The 15,737-nt window shown below is 42.9% G+C and overlaps 1 protein-coding gene across 2 annotated transcripts in view; it reads right to left on the bottom strand.

Annotated features, from left to right (window-relative positions):
• Positions 1-2,714: 2,714 nt before the first annotated feature.
• The window catches only part of trmt2a (tRNA methyltransferase 2 homolog A), a 53,442-nt gene continuing 40,419 nt past the window's right edge, over positions 2,715-15,737 (bottom strand). For both annotated transcript variants that reach the window (XM_072240845.1, XM_072240846.1), the window contains exons 9-12: positions 14,427-14,502; positions 12,382-12,498; positions 11,201-11,297; positions 2,715-3,106 (exon numbers count right to left, since the gene is read on the bottom strand). In XM_072240845.1, coding sequence (XP_072096946.1) covers positions 2,977-3,106; positions 11,201-11,297; positions 12,382-12,498; positions 14,427-14,502 — 420 coding nt within the window. In that variant the 3' untranslated portion in view covers positions 2,715-2,976. The remainder of the gene's footprint in view (positions 3,107-11,200; positions 11,298-12,381; positions 12,499-14,426; positions 14,503-15,737) is intronic.

The raw sequence follows: 15,737 nt of genomic DNA, 5'->3' as shown, positions 1-15,737 counted from the left end.
GGCAAAAGAGGTGGGGGTGTGGCACTGTTGATCAGAGATAGTGTCACGGCCGTAGAAAAGGAGGAAGACATGGAGGGATTGTCTACAGAGTTTCTGTGGGTGGAAGTTAGGAACAGGAAGGGGTCAACAACTCTACCGAGTATTTTTTATAGACCATCCAATAGTAACAGGGACATCAAGGAGTAGATAGAGAGACAGATTCTGCAAAGATGTAATAATAACAGGGTTGCCGTGGTGGGAGATTTTAATTTCCAAATTTCGATTGGCATGTCCCTGGAGCGAGGGGTTTAGATGGGGTGGTTTGTTAGGTGTGTTCATGAAGGTTTCTTGACACAATATGTAGATAAGCCTACAAGAGGAGAGGCTGTACTTGATCTGGTATTGGGAAATGAACCTGGTCAGGTGTCAGATCTCTCAGTGGAGGAGCATTTTGGAGATAGTGATCACAATTCTATCTCCTTTACCATAACATTGGAGAGGGATAGGAACAGACAAGTTAGGAAAGCATTTAATTGGAATAAGGGGAAATATGAGGCTATCAGGCAAGAACTTGGAAGCATAAATTGGAAACAGATATTCTCAAGGAAATGTACAGAAGAAATGTGGCAAATGTTCAGGCGATAGTTGCATGGAGTTCTGCATAGGTACATTGCAATGAGACAGGGAAAAGATGGTATGGTACAGGAACCGTGGTGCACAAAGGCTGTTATAAATCTAGTCAAGAAGAAAAGAAGAGCTTATGAAAGGTTCAAAAAGCTAGGTAATGATAGAAAGCTAGAAAATTATAATGCTAAAAGGAAGGAGTTCAAGAAAGAAATTAGGAGGGCCAGAATGGGCCATGAGAAGGCCTTGGATTAAGGAAAACCCCAAGGCATTCTACAAGTATGTTAAGAGCCAGAGGATCAGACGTGAGAGACTAGGACCAATCAAGTGTGACAGTGGAAAAGTGTGTATGGAACTGGAGGAGATAGCACAGATACTTAGTGAGTACTTTGCTTCAGTATTCACTACGGAAAAGGATCTTGGCGATTGTAGGGATGACTTACAGCAGACTGAAAAGCTTGAGCATGTAGATATTAAGGAAGAGGATGTGCAGGAGCTTTTGGAAAGCATCAAGTTGGATAAGTCACCGGGACTGGACGAGATGTACCCCAGGCTACAGTGGGAGGCGAGGGAGTAGATTGCTGAGCCTCTGGCGATGATCTTTGCATCATCAATGGGGACGGGAGAGGTTCCAGTGGATTAGAAGGTTGCAGATGTTGTTCCATTATTCAAGGAAGGGAGTAGACATAGCCCAGGAAATTATAGACCAGTGAGTCTTACGTCAGTGGTTGGCAAATTGATGGAGAAGATCCTGAGAGACAGGATTTATGAACATTTGGAGAGGCATAATATGATTAGGAATAATCAGCATGGCTTTGTGAAAGGCGGGTCATGCCTTACGAGCCTCACTGAATTTCTTGAGGATGTGACTAAACACATTGATGAAGGTAGAGCCGTAGATGTAGTGTATATGGATTTCAGCAAGGCATTTGACAAGGTACCCCATTGTAAGGCTTATTGAGAAAGTAAGGAGGCATGGTATCCAAGGAGAAATTGCTTTGTGGATCCAGAACTGGCTTGCCCACAGAAGGCACAGAGTGGTTGTAAACGGGTCATATTCTGCATGGAGACCGGTGACCAGTGGTGTGCCTCAGGGATCTGTTCCGGGACCCCTACTCTTTGTGATTTTTATAAACAACCTGGATGAAGGAGTGAAGGGATGGGTTAGTAAATTTGCTGGTGACACAAAGGTTGGAGGTGTTATGGATGGTGTGGATGGCTGTCAGAGGTTACAGTGGGACATCGATAGGATGCCAAACTGGATGAGAAGTGGCAGACAGAGTTCAACTCAGATAAGTGTGAGGTGGTTCATTTTGGTAGGTCAAATATGATGAAAGAATATAGTATTAATGGTAAGACTCTTGGCAGTATGGATGATCAGCAGGATCTTGGGGTCCAAGTCCATAGGTCACTCAAAGCTGCTGTGCAGGTTGACTCTGTGGTTAAGAAAGCATACGATGCATTGCCCTTCATCAATCATGGGATTGAGTTTAGGAGCCAAGAGGTAATGTTGCAGTTATATAGGACCCTGGTCAGACCCCACTTGGGAGTACTGTGCTCAGTTCTGGTCGCCTCACCACAGGAAGGATGTGGCAACCATAGAAAGGGTGCAGAGGAGATTTACAAGGATGTTGCCTGGATCGGGGAGCAGGCCTTATGAGAATAGACTGGGTGAACTCGGCCTTATTTCCTTGGAGCGATGGAAGATGAGAGGTGACCTGATAGAGGTGTATAAGATGATGAGAGGCATTGATCGTGTGGATAGTCAGAGGCTTTTTCCCAGGGCAGAAATTTCTAGCACAAGAGGGCACAGTTTTAAGGTGCTTACAAGTAGGTACAGAGGAGATATCAGGGGTGAGTTTTTTTTTCCGTAGAGAGTGGTGAGTGCATGGAGTTGGCTGCCGGTGATGGTGGTGGAGGCGGATACGATAGGGTCTTAAGAGACTCCTGGATAGGTACATGGAGCTCAGAAAAATAGAGGGCTATGGGTAACCCTAGGTAATTTCTCATGTAAGGACATGTTCAGCACAGCTTTGTGGGCCGAAGGGCCTGTATTGTACTGTAAGATTTCTTTGTTTCTAGGTCTTTAATAGAAAACAAATTAAAATACAATCAAAACCGTGAAATACTGACCAGGCTTTATTGAGCTCCAATAAATTCACATGAGGAGGGAAATACATACCAAATAATTCCGAGAAAAATCCTAATTTGTTTTTTAATGATTGCAGTCACGTTACTGTTTTAGTTAAAACATTATGCACAATAAGTAATTAAAATACCAATACAAGAAATGCCATTTGAAATAATTCATACAATTCCCTGATTGTAGGGCTAAAACTACTGAATTCATATGAGCTTTAGCCTTGATCAGTTCTAACACTCCACTCTCTCAAACAATATTAACAGCTCATAATACATTGTATGTGGAAAGAGATCGACAGCTAAGGCCTTAACAGGACGGAAAGGAGATCCCTTCACTCTGTGAGATGGGGCACGGCAAAGGCTGTGAGAAAAAAGCAAAAAAAATTCATAAAATACATTGGTCCTATTTATTAAAAACTTTGCTCATTTAGCCTGCAATATTGGAGCCAGAATCCCCAGTCCCTGAGAAGGTAAAGATCCACTATTATTGAGTAGGTTAGCAACAGCAGAACAAAGATCAAGATCAAGAAGTCAGTAGTGTAGCATAATGCTTTACAGTACAGGTGACCGGGTTCAATTCTCGCCGTTGCCTGTGACTATGTGTGTTTCCTCCGGCTCCGGTTTCCTCCCACAGTCCAAAGATGTACCGATTCGAGGGTTAATTGGTCATTGTAAGTTGTTCCCTGATTAGTCTAGGGTTAAAGCAGGGGTTGCTGGGTGCCGTAGCTCAGAAGGCCATGTGGGCCTGTTCTGCACTGCATCTCAATCAATCAATAAAATAAACAGAACACTTACATTTTTATCATAGCATCACAATTACTATTCTGCATTTTCAAAGAGCATGTGCTGATGAAATTATTACAATTATTTTAAATAACTTTACTATTTGTAAAAATCATGAATGCACAGATCCACATTTTCAAATAATCTGATTTCCTCCTACATTCGAAAGAGGTTAGTGCGATGTGGGCATGCTCTGTTGGTGCCAGAGCATGGTGACACTTGTAGGCTGCTGAGCACATCCTCACCGATTTGATGCAACCAATGCATTTCACTGTATGTTTTGATGTGCATGTGACAAAATAAGGCTAAACTCTTTAATCCCTAGACTGATCATTGGGACCTCTTCTGGGGCAAGTGTGACCTGTACAAAAAGAATGGGTTGCACTTGAATCTGAGGGGGACCAATATCCTGGTGGGGAGGTTTGCAAAGGCTACTGGGGAGAGTTTAAACTAGAATTGCTGGGGGGTGGGAACCAACTAAAGTGACGGAGGAAAGGGAGGTTGGCTCACAAATAGACAAAGCTTGGAGACAGTGCGAAAAGGAGGACAGGCAGGTGATAGAGAAGGGATGCACTCAGACCGATGGTTTCAGATGTTTCTATTTTAATGCGAGGAGTATTATGAACAAAGTGGATGAGCTTAAAGCATCGATCAGCACTCGGAGCTATGATGTTCTGGCCATTACAGGATGGTGCAGGGGCAGGAATGGCTACTTCAAGTGCCAGGCTTTAAATGTTTCAGAAAGGACAGGGAGGGAGGCAAAAGAGGTGGGGGTGTGGCAGTGTTGATCAGAGGTAGTGTCATGACTGCAGAAAAGGAAGAAGTCATGGAGGGGTTGTCTAGGGAGTCTCTGTGGGTGGAACTTAGGAATAGAAGGGGCTCAATAACTCGACTGGGTGTTTTTTTTTGTAGATCATCCAGTACCAACAGGGATATCAGAGAGCACATAGGGAGACAGATTCTGGAAAGGAGTAATAATAACAGGGTTGTTGAGGTGGGAGATTTTAATTTCCCAAATATTGATTGGCATCTCCCTAGAGTGAGGGGTTTAGATGGGGTGGAGTTTGTTAGGTGTGTTCAGGAAGGTTTCTTGACACAATATGTAGATACGTCTACAAGAGGAGAGGCTGTACTTGATCTGGTATTGGGAAATGATCCTGGTCAGGTGTTAGGTCTCTCAGTGGGAGAGCATTTTGGAGATAGTGATCACAATTCTATCTCCTTTACCATAGCATTGGAGAGGGATAGGAACAGACAAATTAGGGAAACATTTAATTGGGGTAAAGGGAAATATGAGGCTATCAGGCAATCAGGCAGGAACTTGGAAGCATAAATTGGAAACGGATGTTCTCAAGGAAACAGACAGAAGAAATGTGGCAAATGTTCAGGGGTTATTTGCGTGGGGTTCTGCATAGATACATTCCAATGAAACAAGGAAAGGGTGGAAGGGTACAGGAACCATGGTGTACAAAGGCTGTTGCAAATCTAGTCAAGAAGAAGAGATTACAAAAGGTTCAAAAAACTAAGTAATGATAAAGATCTAGAAGATTATAAGGCTAGCAGGAAGGAGCTTAAGAATGAAATTAGGAGAGCCAGAAAGGGCCATGAGAAGGCCTTGGCAAGCAGGATTAAGGAAAACCCCAAGTATGTGAAGAGCAAGAGGAGAAGACGTGAGAGAAAGGACCAATCAAATGTGACAGTGGAAAAGTGTGTATGGAACCGGAGGAGATGGCAGAGGTACTTAATGAATACTTTGCTTCAGTATTCACTAGGGAAAAGGATCCTGGCAATTGTAGGGGATGACTTGCAGCAGACTGAAAAGCTTGATCATGTAGATATTAAGAAAGAGGATGTGCTGCAGGTTTTGAAAAGCATCAGGTTGGATAAGTCATGGGGACCAGATGGGACGTATCCCAGGCTACTGTGGGAAGCAAATGAGGAGATTGCTGAGCCTCTGGCGATGAACTTTGCATCATCAAAGAGGACAGGAGAGGTTCTGGAGGATTGGAGGGTTGCGGATGTTGTTCCCTTATTCAAGAAAGAGAGCGGAGATAGCCCAGGAAATTAAAGACCAGTGGAGTCTTACTTCAGTGGTTGGTAACTGATGGAGAAGATTCTGAGAGGCAGGATTTATGAACATTTGGAGAGGCATAATATGATTAGGAGTAGTCAGCATGGCTTTGTCAAAGGCAGGTCATGCCTTACGAGCCTGATTGAATTTTTTGAGGATGTGACTAAACACATTGATGATGGTAGAGCAGGAGATGTAGTGTACAGGTGTCCCCCGCTTTTCGAACGCTCGCTTTACGAAACCTCACTGTTATGAAAGACCTACATTAGTTCCCTGTTTTTGCTAACAGAAAGTGTTTTCACTGTTACGAAAAAAGGCAGCACGCAGAAAAAGCAGCGTGCGAAAAAAAAAGCAGCGTGCACTCCGAGCAGCAACTTTCCCCCGGATTCGGAACGGCATTCTAGCTGGCATTGCTTAAACACGTGCCTGTGGGCAGCCGTTAGCAAAATGAGTTCTAAGGTATCGGAAAAGCCTAAAAGAGCTCGTAAGGGTTACACTTAGCGTAAAACTAGACATAATTAAGTGTTTCGATCGTGGTGAATGAAGTAAGGACAAAGTGAGTTTGGCTTGTGGAAGTTGATGAAGATGATGTTGAAGAGGTTTTGGCATCCCATGACCAAGAACTGATAGATGAAGAGCTGATGCAATTGGAAGAGGAAAGGATAACAATCGAAACCGAATGAGTAATGATAAAGTACGACTTTAATTTTGAAAGGGTACGTCGGTTTAGGGCATATTTACAAGATGGTTTGAGACTTTACAAAGAACTGCATGATAGAAAAATGCGCGAGGCTCAGCAGTCAAGCAAGCCTTCCACATCAGCCACATCAGACGACGAACCTCGACCTTCGACATCGAGGCAGGCAGAGATAGGAGAAGATGAGTTGCCTGCCCTAATGGAAACAGACAACGATGAGATGACACCCCAGTGTCCCACCACCCCAAACCCCAGGCCGTGGACAGATACCCATTCGCGGAGTATAGCCGAAATAAACATGCTAATTAATTAGGTGCCGCCTGGCACGTAATTAATTAGCATATTTGTTTCAGTTTTTTTCTTAAAGATGTGCTGTGTGCCTCCCGGCTACCGCTGTACCACTGCATGCTTCGCGGATCAGTATCTGTCGGCAGCCCGGAGGGTGGGGGCCACTGCAGTACCCAAACTCCGACGACTCAGTCTAACACACCATCATCAGTGTGCTCAGCAAGCTGTCTTCCCAATTCCAGTAAGTGATACTACACTGTACATACGTTATTTCTACTTCATATCGGCTGTGTATTTTTACATGTTATTTGGTATGATTTGGCAGCTTCATAGCTTAAAGGTTACTGGAGAGCGCCTGCGCCTTGTTTCTACAGACAGCGCTTGCATGAAATTTTTTCTACGGAGAACAGTTCAGTAATGATTGTAGAAAAGTATTTCTACTTTATATAGGCTGTGTATTTATCATATCATTCCTGCTTTTACTATATGTTACTGTTATTTTAGGTTTTATTTGTTATTTGGCATGATTTAGTAGGTTATTTTTGGGTCTGTGAACGCTCACAAAATTTTCCCATAAAAATAAATGGTAATTGCTTCTTCACTTTACGACATTCCGGCTTACGAACCGTTTCATTGGAATGCTCTTCCTTCGGATGGCGGGGGAAACCTGTATATGGATTTCAGCAAGGCTTATGGAGAAAGTAAGGAGGCTTGGGATCCAAGTGGATATTGTTTTGTGGATCCAAAACTGGCGTGCCCACAGAAGGCAAAGAGTGGCTGTAGACGGGTCATATTCTGCATGGAGGTCGGTCACCAGTGGTGTGCCTCAGGGATCTGTTCTGGGACCCTTACTCTTTGTGATTTTTATAAATGACCTGGATGAGGAAGTGGAGGGATGGGTTAGTAAATTTGCTGATAACACAAAGGTTGGTGGTGTTGTGGATAGAGTGGAGGGCTGTCAGAGGTTACAGCAGGACATTGATAGGATGCAAGGCTGGGCTGAGAAGTGGCAGATAGAGTTCAACCCAGATAAGTGTGAGGTGGTTCATTTTGGTAGGTCAAACATGATGGCAGAATATAGCATTAATGGTAAGACTCTTGGCAGTGTGGAGGATCAGAGGGATCTTGGGGTCTAAGTCCATAGGACACTCAAAGCTGCTACTCAGGTTGACTCTGTGGTTAAGGTGGCATACGGTGCACTGGCCTTCATCAATTGTGGGATTAATTCAGGAGCCTAGAGGTAATGTTGCAGCTAATAAGGACCCTGGTCAGACCCCACTTGGAGTACTGTGCTCAATTCTGGTCACCTTACGACAGGAAGGATGTGGAAACCACAGAAAGGGTGCAGAGGAGACGTACGCAGATGTTGCCTGGATTGGAGAGCATGCCTTATGAGAATAGGTTGAGTGAACTCGGTCTTTTCTGCTTGGAGTGACGGAGGATAAGAGCTGACCTGATAGAGGTGTACAAGGTAATGACAGGCATTAATCGTGCAGATAGTCAGAGGCTTTTTCCCAGGGCTGAAATGGCTAGCAAGAGAGGGCACAGTTTTAAGGTGCTTGGAAGTAGGTACAGGAGATGTCAGGGGTAAGGTTTTTCGCAGAGAGTGGTGAGTGCGTGGAATGGGCTGCTGGCGGCGGTGGTGGAGGCGGAAATGATAGGGTCTTTTAAGAGACTCCTGGACGGATACCTGGAGCTTAGAAAAATAGAGGGCTATGGGTAAGCCTTGGTAGTTCTGAGGTAAGGACATGTTTGGCACAGCTTTGTGGGCCGAAGGGCCTGTATTGTGCTGTAGGTTTTCTAATTTCTATGACCTGAGATGTTTGCATTTGCATGAATGCAGCTAAGAGACAATGGTGATTGAATAACATTCAATCTAGGGTGGCTGGAGTGTTGGTGTGAAGATCTAAGTGCTTGAAAATTACATGTAACTCGAAATACATATCAAACTCACTGTTAACCGAAAGTATTGAAGCAAATGTCATCGTAACCATTGTAACTCTATTAAGTTTAAGGGTATAAAAATGCAATATACTTGGAGTTTATGAGCCTCTTGCAAAAGAGTCTCCAAGTATGATGCCTGTTTTTTTTGGCTGAATAAAGACTTCAATATCCACAGATTCAGTGTCTCTCTGGTGACTTCGTTCACAGTCAGAACACACTTTTTGAAACCATAATAGCAGAATTAGAGACTGAGCAATACGGCATGAAGACAGGCCCGCTGAATCCACACCTATTTTACTCAGAAGTAGGGTTATAATGATGTGATATTTGTTGTAGCAGCAGCAAACATGCAAAATTCCTTCAAATTACAAAGTAAATATATAGTGCAAAACAATAACAAAGTAGTGTACATGGGTTCACGAACCGTTCAGAATTCCGATGGTGGAGGGGAAGAGGCTGTTTTTGAATTGCTGAATGTGGGTTTTAAGGCTCCTGTACCTCCTCCCTGATGGCAGTAATGAGAAGAGAACATATTCGGGATGGTGAGGATCCTTAGTGATGGATCCTACCCTAACCCAGTTTGTATATTACTGTACAACGTTTTTTTTTAATATGGTGCCTAAGAATTTTGCACAGTTCTGTAGTAATTTTATGTATTGCACTGTACCACAGATGCAAAAAAAATTAATGACATATAGGAGTGATGATAAACCTGATGCTGATATGGGTCCCAATTGTGGACTGAGAGTGGGAAGCACCAGAGAGACATTCTGTAATGATCAATAAACCAATAGGTTGGAATCAAATGGCCTTGCCTGGTGTCTCAGGGCTGGGTGTGTCTGCACCAGCGCCACCACCCACCCCTAGCACTCTGCCACCTGTCCCACACCCCTCCCACGGCACTCCACCCTCACTTGTCCCAATTTCCTTTGCTCCCACCAGATTTATAAACTCCCTCTCTGTTCCACGTTGACAAACAGAGTGCTATGCAAAAAAGTCTTAGGCACCTATGCTATATAAATGTGTCTAAGATTTTTGCAAAGTACTGTACATTTACACCTACACATGAGACAACTTGGAATGACCAATTAACTTACTAACCTTCCCATTGTTTGGGATGTGGTCATAGAGAATGTGCAAACACTACAGAGCAAGCAGAGAGCTCAGAACTGTATCTTGGTTACTCCAGTACCTGTGGCACTGTATGTAAATAGCTGTGAATTTAACCCCACCTTATGACGTTGTTTTACAGCAGGCAACAGCTGGTGCTATCTATCTGGTGTAAATGTAATGCTTAAGAATGCACACTCTGCAACAAGCCCTTTCTGACTGTCGCCAAAGACTCAAGCAGATTTGGACAGATATACTGTGGTGAGCATTCTGACTGGTTGCATCACTGAATGGTTTGGAGGGGAGGGGCCAATGCACGGGATCACAAATAAGTAACAGAGGGTTGTAGACTCAGCCAGATCTATCACGGGCACTAGCTTCCCCATCATAGACAACATCTTCAAAGGATGATATCTGAAGAAGGTGGCATCTATCATTATGCGCCCACGCCATCCAGGACATGCCCCTCTTCCCAATATTACCATCAGGGAGGACATACAGGCACATGAAGACACATACTTAAAGATTCAGAAACAGTTTCTCCCTCTCCACCATTACATTTCTGAATGGTCCATGGACCTTACCTGTTATTTTGTTCTCTTTTTACACTACTTATATATTTTACACATTTCTTACTGTAACTTAACAGTAATTTATTCTGAATTGCACTATACACCTGTCACAAATTTCATGACATGTCAGTGATAATGAACCTGATTCTGATTCTGAACCATGGGGAAATGAGGTGATGCCTAGCCCCATGTTGCAGTGTGAGTCGGTGGTGAGGAAGGAGGTGAAAAGTTAGCATTCATTTCGACAAGACTAGAAAATAAAAGCGAGGATATAATACTGAGGCTTTAGAAGGTACTGGTGAGGCATCACTTTTCTGTGAGCAGTTTTGGACCCCTATCCAGGAAAGGATGTGTTGACTTTGGAGAGAGTTCAGATGAGGTTCATGAGAAAGATTCCAGGAATGAAAGCGTTATCACATGAGAAACATTTGATGGCTTTGGAATTCAGAAGAATGAGGAACATCTCATTGCAACCTATCGAATGTTGAAAGGACCAGATGGAATGGATGTGGGTTAGATGTTTCCTATAGTGGGGGAGCTTAAGACCAAGAGGACACAGCCTCAGAGGGACATCCATTTAGAAGAGAAATGAGGAGGAACTTCTTTATGCAGAGGGTAGCAAAACTGTTAAACTTGTTGCCACAGGCGGCTGTGGAGGCTGAGTCATTGTGTGTTCTTAAGGCAGAGGTTGAAAAGATTCTGATTAGCCAGGGCATGATAGGTTACGGGGAGAAGGCAGAAGGCAGAGGATGAGGTTGAGAGGGAAATGGATCAGCCATGATGAAATGGTGAAGCAGATTCGACAGGTCGAATGGCCTAATTCTCCTCCTATCTCTTATGGACTGATGTTAAGGAACTGTACAACATGCTCATGAGTGAGAAACTAATATGGCAAAAGGCCCAACCACAAAAGGCAGAGGGTACGTGAATTCCTTTAAAATTTTCACAACTGTATTTCTCTATTTAAAAAAACTAAAGTGCATAACTTACTCCACAAAATTGTTCATTGCCGCTCGAGCATTGCAAGCAACATAAATTAGCCGCTTCAAGTGTTCTGCTCTTCTTATTGCTAGCACGACTCTGGAATCTGCAAATGAGAAAAATCACACAGTATCCACGTTATTAGGTATAGCTGTATGCGTGCTCATTAATGTAAATATCTAATCAGCCAATTGTGGCAGAAACTCAATGCACAAAAGCATGCAGACATGGTCAAGAGGTTCAGTTGTTGTTCAGACCAAACATCAGAACGGGGATGAAATGTGATCCAAGTGACTTTGACCATGGAATGATTGTTGGTGCCAGACAGGGTGGTTTGAGCGTCTCAGAAACTGCTGATCTCCTGGGATTTTCATGCACAACATTCTCTCAAGCAGGGTTTCCCAACCTGGGGTAAATGGACCCCTTGCTTAATAGTATCGGTCAATGGCATAAAAAAAGAGTCTACAGTTTAGTGAATGGTGCAAGAAACAAAAAAAAATCCAGTGACTTTCAGTTCTGTGGGCGAAAACACCTGGTTAGTGAGAAAGGTCAGAGTAGAATAGCCAGACTTGTTCAACCTGACAGGTAAGTGACAGTAACTCAAATAACCATGTGTTACAACAGTGGTGCAGAAGAGCATCTCCGAATGCACAACATGTGGAATCTTGATGTGTATGGGCTACAGCAGCGGAAGACCATGAATATAAACTCAGTGATCACTTTATCAGATAAAGCAGGTGGTCAATTTTGCATTGTACTCAATGGAAAAAGGAGAAATAGAAACATAGAAACCCTACAGCACAATAGAGGCCCTTTGGCCCATGATGCCATGCTGAACATGCACTTATTTTAGAAATTAGTAGGGTTACTCATAGCCCTCTATTTTTCTAAGCTCCATGTATCTATCCAGGAGTCTCTTAAAAGACCCCATCGTATCCACCTCTACCACTGTCACCGGCAGCCCATTCCATGCACTCACCACTCTCTGCGTAAAAAAACTCGCCCCTGACATCTCCTCTGTAACTGCTTCCAAGCACCTTAAAACTTTGCCCTCTCACGTTAGCCATTTCAGCCCTGGGAAAAAGCCTCTGACTATCCACACGATCAATGCCTCTCATCATCTTATACACAGAAATCAAATAATCAGTCAGGAAAATTCATCAGAAGAGATCAGTGTCAGAAGTTCTTACGTAGTCCTGCTCTGGGTGGGTCCACAATAGCAACCAAGTTTTGTGACGTTAAAGAATTAATTACAGTCGGAAAGAGGTCTTCAGCTTTGCCACACAAGAATTCCACATTGGACAGACCTAAACAAAATCAAAGAATACACAGAACTTCAGCTAAATATATGTCCAACTATCCTTGAATAGGAACATAAAATATAAAACAAATATTGGATTTCAGATTACACTGGTAATTCATTAATACTTGTTTCATTCAAGTCAGATCAGATCAGGAAGCTTTTCTAGAACCCAAGCACTGAGCAGTTTCAGGTTGAAGACTCTTCATTACTGTCAACAGTTTCACTTTCCAAAGTCAAAGTCCAAAGTAAATTTGTTATCAAAGTGCATATATATCACCGTATACAATCCTGAGGTTCGTTTTCTTGTGGACATACACAATAAATACAAAGAAACACAATTGAATGAGTGAAAGACCACGCACAACAAGACAGACAACCAATGTGCAAAAGACAACAAACTGTGAAAATACATAAAAAACAATAATAATTCTCGAGAATATGAGATGAAGAGTCCTTGAAAGTGAGCCCATACGTTGTTGGAACAGTTCAGTGTTGGGGAGAGTAAAGTTATCCACTCTGGTTCAGGAACCTGATGGTGGGGGGGGGGCGGGAGGGGAATCTCAGGGTGTGGATCCCGAAGCTTCTGAACCTTCTTCCCAATGGCAGCAGTGAGAAGAGAGCATGATCTGGGTAATGGGGGGTTCTTGATGATGGGTGCTGCTTTCCTGTGATAGCACTATGTGCGGATGTGCTCAACGGTGGGGAGGACTTTGCCCATGATGGATGGCACATGCACATGTCTGTCCTGCAGAGTGTTTGCAGCATTTTCTCATGATCAAGCAGGAATCATTCTATCACTGGACGAGGCATTTGCCTTATTTCCCCACTCTTTCACCAAGGACTGAAAGCTATTTTCCCTTATGTCCTTCTAATTCACTTTTGAAAAACCAGATTTTCCTTTCCAGCACACCTACAGACAGATTAATGGTTATATAAATCTCCCTACTTTGTTTCAAGGAAACAACTTCAGTTTTCCTGTCTAACCACGTTACTGAATTTCCTCAAACCTGGAGATTATTTTTATATTCAATAGATTTCACTGTCTCTCTTTTCTGAGGCTATGTCCTCTACTCCTAGACTGAGTACAGGTAGCAGCCTCTCCACATCCACTTAACCCAGGCCTTTCAATATTCAATATTTCAATGAGATACTCCACTCATTCTTCTAAATTCCAGCACGTACAGGCCCAGAGCTGTCAAACGCTCCTCACATGTTGTATGAGTTGCTTGAAAACAAATCAAGATGGCTAAGAGACTGAGTACGGAAGTTGATACCGTATCATGCGTTTTCAAAGTAACTAAGTTCCAAGTAAAAAAAAATTGTTTCATCTTTTATTACGAAACCAGCAAAGACAAATGGTCTTATAGTGATAAAAAAACTTACAAAACTAAATTAACCCTATAGCAAAAATAACAAGAAGTATCATTCACTGGTTGCCTCTCCATGAGATTAAACTAAACCAAGACAAAGGGCAAATACTCAATCACTTCCACCATGCCCCAACCCACATGACCAATTACCCATAATAAATGCACAACACAAAATACAATAGACAGAAAATAGATACATGACTCCTAAACACATTAACCCTTTCATAGCCTGGATTGTTCTTGTGAACCTAACACTTGTATCCTAAGAATTAATGACTGAGGAAGGTTTCTTGTAGTTTTGTTAATGGTAATTTTGAAAATATTCTTCATCTTCTCTACAACCATCCGTACCTTTCCTCAGGAGTGAATACTCCAGTTGTGATACAGCTTTGCCATCACCAGGGTCGGGGTGAGATCAAACTCTTGCTGTTCTGCTGGGGGCATCACAACAGAACAGAGTTTCACATGAAACATGTGGGCAGTAGGAAGAATTCGTGGTTAAGGGAGGAGGGCTCTGAACTCCACATTAATAGAACGTTCACCATAGATTATAAGTACTAACCATTTAGTCCTGTGTTCACTTTCGCATCCTCGATGGCTTCTTGGCACATCTCAATTCCAATGACCTTCTTCACATTCTGGGCAACATGATAAAGAAATCATCAATTTCAATCATGATATCTGATGCCAGAAGCCTTGCATCACTTGGCTGTCCCAACTAATTTTGGAATCAACCCCAGCTCTTTACTTCACATCTTTCCCCTCTCCCCAGTTTCACCTCTCACCTGCCACCTTGTACTTCTTTCCCCAAGTACACTGGAGGCTTTTAAGGGACATTTAGATAGGCACATGAATGTGAGAAAGATGGGAGGATATGGAGATGGTGTCGGTAGGAGGGATTAGTGTTAGGGTGTTTCTGATTTGCTTTTAGCTGGTGTGGCACAACACTGTGGGCCAAAGGGCCTGTTCCTGTGCTGTACTCTCCTGTTCTATTATCATAAAATACAAATAGAAAGTGAATTTGACAGTGATAGGAATGCCAATTTATTTTATTTATTTAGAAATACAGCGTGGTTCAGATCTATCCAGCCCAGCGAGCACTTACCACTGAATTATACCCATGTGACCAATTCACCTACCAACTGGTATGTCTTTGGGATGTGGGAGAAAAAGAGCACCCGGGGGAAACCCACACGGCTCTGGGGACAATGTACAAACTTCTTACAGACGGCAGCAGGAATGGAATCTGGGTTGCTGGTACTGTAATAGCATTATGCAAACTACTATGCTACAGTGAACACATTATGCTTTATACTGAACTGTTGACTATATCAAGGTACAGGAGCTCCCAACATAAAACAAAATATTTTCAACTGGGGAAGCAAATATATTGAGTTTGCAAGTATTAATAGGGCCATCAATGTAATTTTTGTGAATGCACTGCAAGTCATTGCTGTCCAAATTAATTGCTTCAGCTCTGACTGGTACACTCTGAAACATACCCCACACCCCAAAATCCTCAAACATGGGAACTACTGAGTCTCCTCCTCCCGCTATTATCCAAAAACTAAACTTCACATCTTCCTATAATCTCCCAAATAATCTTCTCTTTGCAGCTCTTCGTTCTTAGTGATGCTGAAAACTATCAAATATTGAAAGTCTTGAAGAAGGGTCTCAGCACAAAACATGAAATATTTATTCTTTTCCATAGAGCTGCCTGACATGGTGAGTTCCTCCAGCATTTTGTGTCTGTTAATTTGGATTTCCAGCATCTGCAGGCACTGTTAGTGAAAGACCGAGATAGAGTGGATGTGGAGATAGACCTAGGTCGAGAGGATGTGGAGATAGACCTAGGTCGAGTGGATGTGGAGAT

This window comes from Mobula birostris, chromosome 22, assembly GCF_030028105.1.
Source record: "Mobula birostris isolate sMobBir1 chromosome 22, sMobBir1.hap1, whole genome shotgun sequence".
Classification (NCBI taxonomy): Eukaryota; Metazoa; Chordata; class Chondrichthyes; order Myliobatiformes; family Myliobatidae; genus Mobula; species Mobula birostris.
This window is presented reverse-complemented; position numbering and strand designations above follow the sequence as displayed.